The 17,259-nt window shown below is 32.0% G+C and overlaps 2 protein-coding genes across 4 annotated transcripts in view; both read right to left on the bottom strand.

Annotated features, from left to right (window-relative positions):
* Positions 1-2,481, bottom strand: part of LOC115221985 (translin-associated factor X-interacting protein 1-like) — a 46,937-nt gene extending 44,456 nt beyond the window's left edge. For 2 of the 3 annotated variants that reach the window (XM_036511482.1, XM_029792087.2), the window contains exon 1: positions 2,294-2,481. Coding sequence is in view for 1 of the 3 variants with exons in the window: in XM_036511480.1 (XP_036367373.1) it covers positions 2,138-2,150 (13 nt within the window). In the remaining 2 variants the exon portion in view is untranslated. Of the gene's footprint in view, positions 1-2,137; positions 2,180-2,293 lie in introns of those variants that run through there. The other variant, XM_036511480.1, reaches the window with a different exon arrangement.
* An 11,293-nt stretch (positions 2,482-13,774) lies between these two features.
* LOC115222077 (kazrin) overlaps positions 13,775-17,259 on the bottom strand; it is a 30,669-nt gene continuing 27,184 nt past the window's right edge. Inside the window, exon 13 of the mRNA XM_029792176.2 lies at positions 13,775-16,936. Coding sequence (XP_029648036.1) covers positions 16,775-16,936 — 162 coding nt within the window. The 3' untranslated portion in view covers positions 13,775-16,774. The remainder of the gene's footprint in view (positions 16,937-17,259) is intronic.

Below are 17,259 nucleotides of genomic sequence, written 5' to 3'. Positions count from 1 at the left end.
TCTCTCTATATAAATGGCAAAATGTCTGTGTGTCTGTGTGTGTGTATCCTTTATACAAATCCACAATTTTTCAGTTAGAGGGCTTGCACTTTCTATGGTCATTCAAAACCGTCTGAGGGTGGTCGTGCACATCTTTATATTTCCCCAGTCGCCCTGCAAAGCCATTAAAAAATCAATAGAAGTGACTTTTTTGTGAATTTTCTATCCAAAACCCAATCAAAATGCCCGAAAACTTGATACGCCAATTGAATGCCAGCTAACTGTATGTGATTGGTCGGAGATTTGGACAGTACTCGCGTGTATGAGCGCATGCACACAGCTGTATATGCATGCACTAGCAATATGACCCGGCGTTGCCAGGTCATAGTGCTAGTAAGATATATTCTTGTTTATTTCCTTAGCAACAGTTTTATTCAGCCCATTTCAGAGAGTTATGGTCAATCTGTTACTCATTGATGAAACCTAAATATTTCTGCAAGAAGCTGTCTTCCATATTTGCTGCAACAAACAAACAACAAACATACAAAAAAAGAAGAAAAAAGAAGGAAACAATATACTTTAACCATTGCCAACAGCTCCCATGACTTTCGGAAACATTTTTTCATGCTAAGAGTTGCCGAAGTATGGAACAAACTGCCGGCATCAGTTGTTAGTTGTCGGAGCACTGCATCCTTTAAAACGTCCATGCTTCCTGAAATTCGCCAACACTACACCTGATTTTCTCCCCTCCATACACACATAAGCATGTATCTGACTCATACATTATTCACTTTCCAGACATTTGTACATCACTGCATATACTATATATTATCATCATCGTTTAATGTCCGCTTTCCATGCTAGCATGGGTTGGTCGGTTCGACCAGGGTCTGGGAAGCCAGGAGGCTGCACCAGGCTCCAGTCTGATCTGGCAGTGTTTCTACGGCTGGATGCCCTTCCTAACGCCAACCACTCCATGAGTGTAGGGGTGAATTTTACGTGCCACCGGCACAGGTGCCAGGGTAGGTTGGCAGCAGCCACAATCAGTCGATGCTTTTTACGTGCCACCGGCACGGAAGCCAGTAAAGGTGGGGCTGGCATCGACCACGTATGGATGGTGCTTTTTACGTGCCACCGGCACAGGTGCCAGGGTAGGTTGGCAGCAGCCACGATCAGTCGATGCTTTTTACGTGCCACCGGCACGGAAGCCAGTAAAGGTGGGGCTGGCATCGACCACGTATGGATGGTGCTTTTTACGTGCCACCGGCACAGGTGCCAGGGTAGGCTGGATATATATATATGTATATGTATACATGATACGTCTACCTACCATCTTTTTTTCTGCATTTAATTCCAACATAACTGTAATCAACAATACCATCTGAAAGGAATTTGTAGAAAGTTTCATTAAGAATTTCCATTTTTGACGATCCTTCGGTATAGGTACCGTAAGTGGTTGTGTTTACATTTCTCAAGATAACAGAAACCCTTTTCTCCCCCCCCCCCAACCCTACACCCCACCATATATATAAAAAAAAACCGACACTTTTTTGAAATGTATCCGGTACCTATACCGAAGTTATGCCCATTTTTCTATAAGTTATGAGGATACAAAATCAGAGTGGAGACCTTCATTGATGGTACATCGCTGTTAACGACCCTTTCGCGTCGCCACACCTCATTAATCCCCTTAATGCTGTGGTGGTGGTGGGGCTACTGCATCCATAGCCGAACAATGAGACAGTGAAATTATTAAGTAATTTACGCTTTTCAATGTTTGGTATTTTAAGAGGAAGCTGGACCTCCTCTGACACGGAATTTTTGGATTGTATTAACCTGAAATGTCGGAAGTTGCTAATAAAAGTGCTTTGCTATTCCAGGGTCTCAACCTCATCATAATTCGCGATAATGACTTGTTTTGGGTTTGAGTTTTAACAAGAATTTTATAAGGGAAAAAATACCCATATTTTCTGGTACGATGTATATAATTAAACGAATGTGCATGTCACTTTATTTTACTAATTTACTTTCTCTGTTCTTTTTTTTTAACCGTTCTTTTAGCTGTTTACTTATATAAATTGTGCACATTTTCGGTAAATAAACAACTATGTCAGTAGGTAGATAGAAATTTCAGCCCATAATCACAGAGCGAACTTACCTGTGACACACATGTACACTCGAGATAGATAGATAGATAGAAGTTAGTATTCCTTTTTTTTTTATCAATATGTCGGTACATACAGCGTCATTATAAAACATTTAAAAAAATACCAAAATAATATATTGTATGTTAAATAGCAGCAAATGAACTTACATTTTATTAAATGTCCATCGTTTATAGATATTTCTAATAAAGGTGTTAAGAAATTAAGTTGGTGTTTGAACGGCGTAACACGTTGTCATAACAACTACGGTTTCCGGTTTATTGGGACGTTTTTTTTATTTTAATTACATACAATATGAATTCATTGTCACAGCATACTTAATTACATAAATATTCCACAGTAAAACGAAAGGAAATTTAATGACGTGCGAAAAAAATAAAAAAAAAGGTAATATTAGTTGAACACGAAGAGCATCATTCGGTCGCACACCATAAGAGTCGACGGAATTTATTGAAACAAGCCAACTCACTCGCGGTATTATTGCGGGCGATGGCGTGGCTAAGGTATTAGAATAGCAAAGCACCTTCACGGGCATTACCTGACACCTTGGTAAGGTGAACCACTAACGATGACAAGAACTTCGCTGACAGCGGCCCAGCTTTTCAAAATATTTAAAACTCTGCAGGCTGGAAGAAATGGTTCACCGACAAGTCCCAATGTTTTAGGATTTTGTTCCAGTCGGCAATGGAAGCAGTGACCCTCCCATTCCAACAGCAGTCACTGACTGTGGAACCCTAGATGAGGTACCTATCTCTAACTTAGGGACAAAGGGTGAAACCTTCAGGTTTCTTTCCATTTCTTCTGGATAAGCCCACAGGCTCTAAAACTGAAGGGATATTTACCCACTTAATGATCAGGTTTAGTTCAGTGTGACGAGTGAAATGACTGGATCTTTTCCCTTTGACCGGCAGATTTAAAATGTAATTCTTTTAGGGAAAAGATCCAAACGACCATGAAGATCTGTGGAGTCAAAGGTCCTACAACAGCAACATTTCAGGCCCCTATAAAAGTTGGCTCCCACTCTGAGTGCAATGGAATGCTAAGCTCATCCAGATAGAATAGACCACCAATGTTGGCCACAGACGGGGCATCAACCCAGTCTTCTGTGAGGTTCTGTACTTGTAGCAGTGTGAGGCCCTCTTTTTGCATTTTTAGTGCTAATGTCTGGGTATAATATCTACCACAAAATAGATTCCACTTGCTCCTTATTGGACAGTTATTTTCATCATTTTCTCCAAAAGAAACTCTGGCAGAAGACAGTAGGTTATCGAGAATGAGTGTCGTTGTTGCAATATGACCATCCCCATCAATGATCCAAATACTTGAGTTTATGAAGTATTCAACGACTGTATTTTTCAATTGCAGTCTCTAAATGGCATACGAGGACACCTTGTTGGTCTTGACCAGGGGTACCTGTGTTTATGCTAAAATTTAATTGGCCAAAAGTTGTCAGGCAATGCTGACTCACTATCAAACCAGATTTGAATGATATATTGAGCCATTCCATAAATAATGTGAATTTTTAATACTTCTTTTATTTTTCAAAATTAAGATAAACAAAGTTCTTTTTTTAATCTAAAGTTCTTTTTTAATCTAAAATATACTCTCCTTCAATTTCTACAATGCTCCTCCATCTATCTGGTTGACTTGCAAGGCCCCCTGCCCCCAAATTCACTCATCCTTCAGTACTGTTCTGACCTCATCTTCAGAATTTATATTTTTTCCGTTCAAATGATTTTGAAGACTGCGGAATAAATGATAATCAGATGGGGCAATGACCTGCTATTATGGCAGATGGTGCATCATTTCTCATTCAAACTGCTCCAGCCTTCGGAATGTCATCTTCACAGCATGTGGCTGAGTATTATTGTCTTGAAACCAAAAATGCTCGTTGTTCTTCTAGCACTGACTTAAGCCACTCAAGCTACTTACAATAGATCTTCTTTGTTATAATTTGGTTTGGGTTTAAAAGTTCAAAGGGGACTAAATCTTTCATATTCCACCAAACAGATAACAACACGTTATATGGGTGAAGACCTTTGTAGCGCACGCTTGAGGGAAATTCCTCTCTCTCTGTTATATATACATAAATACAGACGTGGTAGATAACAGCTAGCCTTCGGCCACACCTTTGGGCCCTGTTGTGTCCACTACAGTGATTGGTTGGTATTAGTGCAATTTGTCTCTTGCTCTCTCACGTGCCAATATGCAAAGTTAGTGTTACACATTCATATCTATGTGTATACGTATGTATGAATGTATCCCCACTATTGGCACTATTTGTTAGTAAACAGTGTGAACTGCGTCTAGGGTGGATGCGCACAATGTGTATAACTCCACTGTATATTGACAGTTCGTAAACAGGTTAAGCAAAATAAACACGTAAAACAATAACAATGCCTTCATTGAGTTGTCTATCATCCATCATGAATGAAAGAATGTATAACAGCTAGTATGTAAACGTGACTGCTGTAGTGGTGTTGTCTGGTGTTGTCGCTGGAACTGGCTGTGTCTTGTGGTCAGTGGCTAGACCTTAAAAGGTCTGGAACCAAAAGACCTCAAAATGAGGAAAAGCTGAGTTTTTATAAAGAGCTGTAGGCCAAAACAGGGTAGTCAACAGGTTGTCCCACGTGAACCTATTTAGAGACTCCAACTGGTTATATGTGGTAAGTTGGCGCAGTCAAGTATGAAACAAATTGTGCCAATACCAACCAGTCAGAATAGTGGACACAATGGGATCCAAATAGCAGCCAAAAGCTAGCTGTTCCCTGTTACATTTGAATGTGCATATATATATATATATAATAAATGAGAGAGAGGAATTTCACCCAACTCTACGCTATAGGTTCATTCATGGGATGTGTCAGCAAAGAAGAGCACACATTCAATCTCTGTGCACAATTAGACTCAGAAAGTTTGTGAGGAATCCTTGGACCTAATTTGCTGACTTTTCTGATGGCATGCAGGTGTCGATGAATGGTTGACTGACCAAATCCAAGCTTCTCTGCTAGTTCCTCAACAGTTACGATGAGATTTTGTTCCACCAGGGTTTGCAGGACATCCCCATTGAGCTCTACAGATCTTCCAGAATGAGGCTCATCTTCTAGGCTGTAGTTTTCAGCTTGGAATTTCTGGAACCACCGTTGACTCTGGCTTACACTTATTATCCAATCCCTTTATACTACATTAATATTCCTCTCATTTTTCTTTGCATTGTTGCCTTTATTGAACTCATAAAGCAAAATATGCTGAATATGCTCTTTTGTCACTTCCATTATAGCTCTGAAAAAATAACTATTAAAATAACTGCACTCTTTAAACCTTGCACTAAGAATAAGTACAAGGTAAAATTACTACCTGCTTTCATAGGAAGTTGATGCAGGTTGTTTATCCCATCCCTCTCTGACTTTTAGTTCACGCAATTGAAAAAACCACATTATTTATGGGATGACCCAATACACATGAGGGCTTAGGTATATGTTTATGATAAATAAGTGTAGCTTTTACTTGTTTCAGTCATTAGACCGAGGTCATACTGGGGCACTGACTTGATTTTTTTTTCTGGTCAGATGAATCAACCCCAGTACTTATTTTTGAAAGCCTAGTACTTAATCTGTTGGTCTCATTTGCTGAAACACTAAGTTACTGGGATGTAAACACACCAACACCAGTTGTCAAGCAGTGGTGAAGGATAAACACAGACACAAAGAAACACACACACACACTGAGAAGGAGGGCAACATTAATTTCTTGAAAGTGGGGTCATAATCCTGAAATATTGAATACAAAGTAAGTCTACATTAATTCATATATTTGTTTTCTTGTGATTTGCCTTGCATTTACTTTGCATTGTTCAAGCTTTTTTAAGTTTCAAATTTAGTTAACGGAGTTTCTTCTATAAGAAGAATCATGATTTTATTTCTTTAAGAAATATTGTTTAATTCTATTTGATTATTTATCTATTATTGTTGACCTGAGGAGTGACTATACTTTTAAACTGAATTGTTTTTCAATTAAATTTAAATTTAATTGTAATTCAAATTGAAGTTATAGCCACGAAACGTACGTAGTCATTTTACTTATTACATATTGTTTATTCATTTTTTGTACTTTTTGTGATCTAGTTATATGTTTTATAATATATTTTATTTTTTCTTTATGATTTGGTTTATGCCTATCTTTGTTTGAATTACATAATAGAAGTTTTTCTCTAATTTATATATATTATATATTTATATTGTGAAATTTGATTTAATACTAAATTGAATTTTTCCCTGTAAGTTTGGAGTTATATTCCCTAATATTATTAGTATGTATATATACACATGGGAACCTATATATATATATATATAGGTTCCCATGTGTGTGTGTGTGTGTGTGTGTGGTGTGTGTGTGTGTGTGTGTGTGTGTATGTATCTATCTATATATATAGGTCCCTATGTGTGTGTATATATTTATATAAATATATATATATATGTATGTATATAGGTTCCTGTGACAGACCTACAAAACTTACAAAAGTTACATGGGGCTAATGTTTTAAGCAATAATTTATGTAACTCCTACTAAATGTGTTGAATGCCGATTCCTTTTGTTTGTCCACTCACTCACTCACACACACACACACACACACATATATATATATATAAAGATACACATTAAGTACAGGACATCATCAACGAGTGAAAAATACATAAACACATGAGAGACAAGTACACAACAAATTACTAAAAGAAGATAACTCGCTCATCAGTTGTCAACTATTTTACTCACCCATTTTACACACATTTATGTATGTGTGTTTTTCCACATTAATAGGTATAAATTAAGTTGTTCCCAGCATTATTGTATGAAACTAAGTCAGATGTAGACCAACTTCAGTGAGACTCAGATAAATAACTAAGAATAATAATGAAATTCAGATTTGTTACTCTTTTACTTGTTTCAGTCATTTTGACTGTGGCCATGCTGGAGCACCGCCTTTAGTCGAGCAAATCGACCCCAGGACTCATTCTTTGTAAGCCTAGTACTTATTCTATCGATCTCTTTTGCCGAACCGCTAAGTTACGGGGGACGCAAACACACCACCATTGGTTGTCAATCGATGTTGGGGGGACAAACACAGACACACACAAAAACACACACATATATATATATATATATATATACACATATATACGACGGGCTTCTTTCAGTTTCCGTCTACCAAATCCACTCACAAGGCTTTGGTCGCTCCGAGGCTATAGTAGAAGACACTTGCCCAAGGTGCCATGCAGTGGGACTGAACCCAGAACCATGCGGTTGGTAAGCAAGCTACTTACCACACAGCCACTCCTATGCTTAACAAGAAATATAAACAGTTGGCCACATTAATGAGGTATATTTTTATGTTAATCCTTTTGTTACCAACCCAGCTGAAACTGGCTCTGGCTCTGTTGTATAAATGTCTTGTTTTCATAAGTTTTTAATTAAAATCTTCCACCAAACCTTAGTCACAATTTATGTTCTTAACACTAGCTTAATGATAACAAAGTTATCTTACTAAATTCTTTGTTATATTTAAAGCAATTGAAAGAAACACAGAGCATCTCAAAATAAATACAGTAATGAAAGGGTTAAGGTCACAAATAAGATATTACAAAAATGATATTTGTAAATGATGAAAATAACAATAAACAAAGTCATACATAGTCAGTTCAGTATTTTATTACACTGTCAGAAATGTTTTACAAAATGTAACTTTGATCCCATATATACATATTGAATAATACAGACTTTAAACAGCATCATTAAAAAATTTATTTTGTACATATAAAGTAAAAATACCGGTCATCTCATATGTATCAAAAGATAGTTTGAATGAACAATATATATATATATAAAAAAAAAAAAAAGAAATTAAAAAAAAAGAAATGATGTGGCATAATTTGGAGAAGGCTCACATGATCTTGTATCTCGTATTGTCTGAAAAGGCAAGGCTTGGATTAACATTTCATTAAAACTAATATAAGAAACCCGATCATTCACGCATGACTATATTAATATCTCTGATTTGATTAAACAAAGAATATAATCTTAATGAAGGTAGTCAAGATAAATGTCTTTAGCTGCAGCTTGACTCAGCGGAATCTATTTTCACTTGACTAAGATCAATTCCTTATTTGAAATGAAGACTGTTCTTGATTTTATGTGTTTACTGCAATTTATAACAATCTCTAGGCTGAGAGCAAATTCAACACAAACTGGCAAGGCTGCAACCATGCTATCCAGAGTTAAAAAATAGATATCATCAAAGACCTGATCGCTAGGGAACAGGGCCAAACTCTCTCTATTGGAGGAACAAGTAAGAATAATATTCCAGCCAGGTACAAACTCATCAAACAAAGATGAGCTTTACATTGACTTCAACTTGTTTCCTGAAGGGAAGATGGCATGGTTGTGTTGTAAAATATTTACTCTCCGGAGAACTGGAGAAAGAAAGAAAGAAAAAAGAAAATAGGAAAAAAATACCCCAAAACAAGAGAAGCTATGTTTCAAAGACTTCTGCAAGCATGGTTTTCATGCACTTGCAATCATTATTGTCGCTAGGGAAACAGTTGCTTCAGACAGAAATATCTGAAAATGCAGGTGGTAGACAGAACTTCCTCACTTCAAGGAGTTCATGCAACATAGACCAAGGGGACTCCTGAGGAAAAATAGTCTGCACCTTAAAATTAGCCACACCATTTGTTTTGGCATACAGTGTGGAAGGTGAGGGTTTCTTCACATTGTATTATTATTAATTTTTTTTTTTGCTGGAGCAAATGTCGTTCCAGTAGTGCTACTTCACAAGTATTCCACCACATGATACTACACAGAAATAACTTCAACATAACACACAATGGATAGAGATATTAATAAATTAAACTCATTTCTCTCTCTCTCTTTTTTCTCTCTCTCTCTTTCTCTCTCTATCTCACTCTCTCTCATTGGACAACCTGATGAAGACTAAGCAGGCTGACATCTTGAAGTCACTGCCAAGATATTTGTGTAAAAGAATATATATATATATATATATATATATATATATATATATATATATATATTATATATATATATACATACATATGAATATGTATATAAATAAATATATATATATAAATATATATAAATCTAAATATATATATAAATATATATATATAAATCTAAATATATATATAAATATATATATATAATATAAATATATATATAAATATATAAAAATAAATATATAAATATAAATATATATATATAAATATAAATATATATATATATATAATATAAATATAAATATATTTATAATATATTAATATAAATATATATATACATAAATATATACATATATATATATAAATATAAATATATATATATATATAAATATATATGTATAAATCTAAATATATATATAAATATATATATAAATATAAATATATATATAATATATAAATATAAATATATAAATATAATATATATATAAATATATAAATATAATATATATATAAATATAAATATAAATATATATATAAATATATAAATATAAATATATATATACATAAATATATACATATATATATATAAATAATATATATATATATAAATATATAAATATAAATATATATACATATAAATATAAATATATATATATATAAATATAAATATATATATATACATAAATATAAATATATATATACATACACATGAATATAAATATATATATATATATATACATATATACACATGAATATAAATATATATATACATACATACATACAAATATATATACATACATACATATATATACATACATATATATATATATACATACATATATATATATACATACATACATACATACATACACACACACACACACACGCACACATATATATATATATATATATATATATACATATACATATATATAAATATATATATATCTCGTTTAGAGATTTTATATATATATATATGTGTATACATATATATATATATATATATATATATATACATAATATAAATATATATATATACATGTATACATATATATATATTATATATATATACATATATATATATATATATATACATGTATACATATATATGTACAAGTATACGTATATATATATATATATATATATATACACATACATATCTATGTATACATATATATATATATACACATACATACATGCATACTCACATACACAAAGAGAGGAAGAGAGATTCAGAAATTTTTACAACAATTTTTTTTCTTTTAAATATAAATTAAAATCATATAACAACAAACATTAGGGTTAATATCCCATATTCACATGTAAGTCAGACTTTTTTTTTCTATTGTTTTTAGATTCCTCCAACAACCTTATTTTTTGTAAATTTTTTTTGTGAGTTTAATAGACTTTGAAGGACATTCTTTCAGTGTAGATGTTTGTAGGTTGGACTGAAGAAGTATTGCTAGCTAAGATGTACATAGTCTGTATGGTTGTGAATGATGTAATAAAGTCATTAACTCAGCAGTGAATGGAGATTGAGATCTCTAATATTGGTTTCACATTTTGGCACAAGGCCAGCAATTTTTGGAAGGTCGGGGAATAAGACGATTACATCGACCCCAGTGCTCAACTGGTACTTATTTTATCAATTCCGAAAGGATGAAAGGCTAAGTCAACCTCGGCAGAATTTGAACTCAGAACGTAAAGACAGATGAAATGCTGATAAGCATTTTGCCTGGCTTGGTAACAATTCTGCCAGCTCTTTGCCTTAATAATAATAATAATGATTTCAAATTTTGGCACAAGGCCAGCAAGTTCAGGGGAGGGAAATAGTCGGTTACATTAACTCCAGTGCTCAACTAGAACTTCTCTTGCAGGTCCCCTAAAGGATGACAGGCAAAGTCGACCTCAGCAGAATTTGAACCCAGAACGTAAAGACAGGCGAAATGCTGCTAAGCATTTTGCCTGGCGTGCTAACGTTTCTGCCAGTTCGCCGCCTTAAGAATAGTAATAACAATAATGAAACCACACAGGTGTCAACAGAGTTGTATAAGAAGTAAAACAAGAATATATATTAAACTAATAATAACAAATATGACTACAATATTTGATAGATATCTTACAGGTAACACCACACTGTTTCATGCTCACACCCATGCATATATATTATATATTCACCTGATAGTGCGACAACCATAGTCGTAACTGTTATAAATAGATGCCAGCTTTCACCATACCCAATAATTCTATAATACATACATATATACATACATATATACATACATATTTACATACATACATATATACTTACATATATATATATACATACATACATACATATATACATACATACATATATACATACATATTTACATACATACATATATACTTATATACATATATATACATACATACATACATATATACTTACATATATATATACATACACACATACATATACACATACATACATACCTATATACATACATACATACATATATACATACATATTTACATACATACATATATACTTATATACATATATATATATACATACACACATACATATATACATACATGTAGGTATGTACATTGGCCTGCTCGTTTAACGAGCAGGGTGGCATCATTCGAAAGCTAAAACAATGCGAAGCGCATTCTGACCAGCGATGTACAGCAACATCCAATAGTATGGCTGATACTGTGATACTGTAATACATATGTATATACACACATACATACAGCAATTAAAAAAAAAAAGAAAAAACAAACAACAAAAAAATGTATAATTAAAAAAAAAATGAAATCCCCGACAGTAAAAATCAGGGAGGTGCTGGGAGAACATATTTTCTGATTATTGCTGGAAAGTTCTAGGTATTGATTATTTTTGTTGTTTTATTTCACACAGATTTTGTAATTTACTAAAAATACTTTGTTTTAAGAAATACAATGTTTAGAAAATTGAGAAAATATAAACCAAAAAAATAATTGAAAATTTCATTTTTACTCTTTTTTTTTAATATATATGTGTGTGGGTGTATGTATATAATTTCATCATGAAAATATATTTATTTTCTTAAAACACTAATGACAAAATCTTAAACACAAAATATTTCAAAATATTGGATGATTAAATTCTAGAAATTAACCCTTTAGCATTTAAACCAGCCACAACAGACCCAAATATTCTACCTTGTTTTATGTTCAAACTGGCCAGATTCAGCCTCACACACCTACCCTACAATGTCATTTTAAAAATAAATGGCCACTTTATCAAAATTTCAAAGCTTCACGATTCTGCATGATTAATTCAAAACAATGTGAATCAATAAGCATTACATTCGACAGAGTAACTTGCATGCTAAAGAGTTAAACTGCTGAGAGCAGATTGGCAAGTCAGGTTACCCCTCTTTCTCTCCTTAAAAAAACCCCCCAAAAACATGTTTATTCTACTGTAAAGCTTCATCCCTCAAACAGCACAAAAGTAATATGAAATGGAATGATTATTTAAAGCTTTTAGTGATAGCTTGTCCTGTAATAAAGCTTTGAGTGGGAGGGGGCAATGCAATTCCAGCCCTGATAATAATTCTTCAAAACTGTATTTTAATAAGTAATAATTTTTGATAACCACACTACGTAGCCTCATATCAGAGTAAAATAATTCTCGAATATCTAGATCCAAGTTAGCATATAAATGGCAAAGACTTCTATGAAGACTGATGGCAGTGGATATTAAAAAAAAAATGTTTTTTTTTAATCATAAAAACAGTAGTTGTACAAATTATATATATTTAAAAGGTTTTATGTCCCTAGTAGTAGCAACTAGGAAGAATGCCTCTGTTTTAGTAATATATACTAACATATCTTGCTTGAATATATATATATATATATATATATATATATGTATATATAGCTTGTCTCAATACAACCTCAATGACAAACATTCCAGTTATTTTGGCACTGACCATAACCCAGAAGTTTTCAAATTGTGCACCGCAGAAGGGTGTGCGTATGTGTGCCTAGGTGAACCATGGATTTGTAAAAAATATAAATTTAAGACTTTAGAAAACCCTTTATTAATACTTGAGTGTCTTGGAAAAACATATATTTCATAATTTCATAATTTTGTATGATTAAGAAAACACAGCAAATGAATGTTTACTTTATTTTTGTTATGTTCTGGTTTTAACCAAGAAGTTGTATTTATTTAAACACTAATGTGCCAATAGTCGTTTAATATTCAATCTCCTATGCACCACAAAGTCAAAAAGATTGACCAATTAACTTCACTAAAGATTATATGATTCAATAAAAAAGCAAACGGTAAAAGCTTCAAACTAGATAAAAGATACTGTCAGCATTTTAGAATATCAGATTTATATTTTAGTATATTTATATTGTATATTTATATTGTATTTATATTATTATATAATATGTAAATTGTAATTATACTATATTTATATAATTCTGTATGTAAATATTATAACTATATTGTATAAAATGTATATTGTATTTATAATGTACTATATCATATTTATGTTGTACAATATTTATAGCATATTTACACTATGTTTATATTCTACTGTATATTATTATATCTATATTGTATAATACTTATATTGTATTTGATGTTGGGAGAGCAATTCACCCAATAAACAATCAACTAGAAAAACAACAGAGTGCATATACTGATATATGATAATTTATGTACTGATATATATATATATATATATATATACATACACAATGTATGTATACTGATATATAAAAAATGTATATTCTGATATATAATTATATGTATATACCAATATAAACACTGAAAATGGTGATAATGTATCTTTTTTCAAGAATATAACAAGAATGATTTCCACCCCACTATTTCCTTGCTACTTATCATGTTGACTCCAACAGGATTTGAACCGCATAATGGTTATTGTATGACATTTTGTCTAGTGATCCACTGATTCTGCTATCTATTACCTAACACTATAGATTTCTAACATTGCTACACAGTCATGAATTAAATTTACCCCTGTATTTTACTGGTATTTATTTCATTAATCCCAGAGTGATGAACAACCAAGAAGTCCCTTGTAGTATTTGAACTCACTATGTAACAATGTATAACTAAATAACACAACACAGCATTTATCACCTCAGCCAGTCTTCCTGATGCCGATGATGATAAAAATAATAATAATGGTTTTAAATTTCAGGTACTTCAGGTCTCTAAGAAAACTATATGTTTAACCTTGTGAAATGTTGAATTCAGTTTAATTTTTTTGTCTTAAGTTAAGCCATGCTGATGAGTTCAGAGAAAGATGAAATGGTGCTACACATGGCTACCAACAAATAGAAACTTTAAGAACTTTATAATACGCAGAAAAAAATGTGTACGCTGTATACACCTTCTTTTTTACTTTTTGATATAAATTCCAAACTTTTAAAATCCACCTCAATTTAACTGAATCAAAAAGAGATTATCTCCCCAGTAATAGTTACCCTGAAGCACACTACATATATTTATCTATGTTTAAAACAAAGAAAAAAACTGTGTAAACAAAAATATCATCGAAAATTTAGGTGAGTTTTTAGCTCATACAGGCTTCATCTTTCATCACCATTTTCATTTACACACGAGGTTTCAATGCTTAACTGATCTTCTGTACTTACATCATCCCTTTGTTATTCTCTCATTTCCTTTCTTATAACAGATGAAAGAAATAGTGAACAAGTCAATAATCCTTTCAAAGCAGTCCAAGTGCTAATTGCTAATGATATTGAATTTTGCTTGTGTTCACCCATAATGTGTACATTATACATGAAGAAGCCAAAAACACTGAAGACGAATGTGAACGAAATTACTTAGCAATTAGCTTCACTTTGATTGGATCATCAGAAAGAGAAAAACATTGTTTTATACTAAATTGTGAAGAATGGACTTGAAACAAAAAACACTACACAACTTGCTCATAGCAATGACTAAATTACCATACAGAAAGATGACATTTTTCAGCCAAGCAGGCAGAGTAATTGCTAATATCTTTAAAAGACCAATAATAACCAGAAATAAATATAGAAAGCGGAAAAAAACTTTAGACTGTGATTAACGTTATTTTCGTTTTCCAGGACGTAAGGGAGACAACTGTAGACATATTTTTTTTTTTGGTTCTAATCTGATTTCTTCAACGAAGTACAGACTTCATTGTATTTTTCCAAATTAGAATTTTGTAGTAAAAAGAAAATATATATAGGTTAGAAACATCTTGTTTTGAATAACCTGTCTAAAATGCAAAGTTAGCTATATTCTTTGTAATAAAGAAAAAAAAAAAACAATTAGAAAAGACTATGAAATATACCTTACCATTTAGTACTCTTGGTATATATGTGTGTGTGTGTGTGTGTATATACATATACATAAATACATACATATATATATATACGTGCATACACACACGTATATACATTTATACACATATGCACACACACACAAATAAATGCCATTATATATTCATCTAAACCATAAGCTAGCTTGAAAAAATGGACTTAAAAAGAACCACTGACTGAATGGATGTATCCTGTTCTGTTGCAACTTTCACCTGCAGATTTTTTGAGCATTTCTGTAATCTAAAAATGTTCATTAATAAGTTTGAAAACATGAAGAAATTTTCTGATGTTTAAAATTGTGTTTAAAAATTTAAATATAAACATATTTATATATATAAATAAGAATTTTCCTCTAAAGGTAATTTTCTCATAATTATTCCTTAAGTGATATTTTCCAAGAAATTTTAATTATCCCTATATTTATTTGCAGTTTCTCTTATATTCTGTTTCATCACAATCTTGGAATATTTTATGTTCTTTTATAAATTTTGTCGAGAGATATATGAATTTACTACAAGATATCTTCAATAAATGGTTAATAAACCCTTATATATGGAAATAAAATTTATCTTCAACAAAAGCAAAAGATATTTTGCAATGTTTAAAATTCTAAGATTAAAATAAATCTGTGTTTTGTCTCAGAATATATTTGGGATTATAAAAAAAGCGGGGGAAAAATATGCTTAAAACTTAATTATTGCTTGATTTATGAGATTGGCAAGAAAATTAGCTCTGGTATTAATTTAATGGGCTTCTTTAATTATTCCAAATAACAAACGTTAACCCTTTGCCTGTCAAAAGCATTTTCATAAGTTTGCCCTAAACACCCATGCTTGATCTCAGACTTTTAGTTGGCCCTTGTTTTATACATTCTCAGTAATATAAAGCTTTCCAAGTTACTCTATGGTTGAAAAAATTTGGGAATGCATATCATGTATGATGCATGGACGCCAGGGAAACTTGGTGTGTGTATCGCATATGATACACAGGACAGACAGAGGGTTAAATATTGCTATCAGCTCATGGTATTTATTAGTTCTCATATTGGTTATAAATATTTCAAGTTGAAAGAATATAACAAACTAAAAATGTGGCCAAAAAAAAAAAGAAAAAAGAACAGCTTTGGGTCTAACAAAATGTTGGTTATCTTAGAACTTAGCTACTAGTTTTAATTTTGCTGTAACAAGTAGAAAGGATTAAAGAATTGCACATGAATTTGATAGCCTGCCTTTGACACTATCACACGGCTGTAGATGAGAAATCAAGAGGACTTGATTGGTTTTGTTGTGTTGCTGCTGGATCCATGATTTTTTGCTTAATGCTTACTGGTGTGTCAATACTATTGTTATCCTTAGATTCAAAGTGTTTGCTTTTCCGACTGAATGCTTTCCCAAGGGATCCCTAGAGAAAAGAGGAAAAAAGAACTTTTTAAAACATGTGCTCAGAGCCCAAAGATAACTTTGAGACACTAGGCATGTTATTAAAACCTGCCTAGAAAATATCTCCAATGTATGAAACTATTAGTAGCTCAAACTATAAACAATGTACATTAAACAATATTTATCACTCACTGGATGGAGTACATTTTTTTGTTGATCTTACCTTAAGGGAAAAGTAACCAGTCATTTTGACAGTTTAGCCAATAAAAACACACGCACTATATATTTGGTGTTAATTTGCTTCAGCTCTATTTATTTTTTACATTAATCTTAATCTTATTTTGG

The sequence above is a fragment of the Octopus sinensis genome, linkage group LG19, assembly GCF_006345805.1.
Source record: "Octopus sinensis linkage group LG19, ASM634580v1, whole genome shotgun sequence".
NCBI lineage: Eukaryota > Metazoa > Mollusca > Cephalopoda > Octopoda > Octopodidae > Octopus > Octopus sinensis.
The sequence above is the reverse complement of the archived record's forward strand: the minus strand, read 5'-3'. Positions and strand labels throughout refer to the sequence as shown.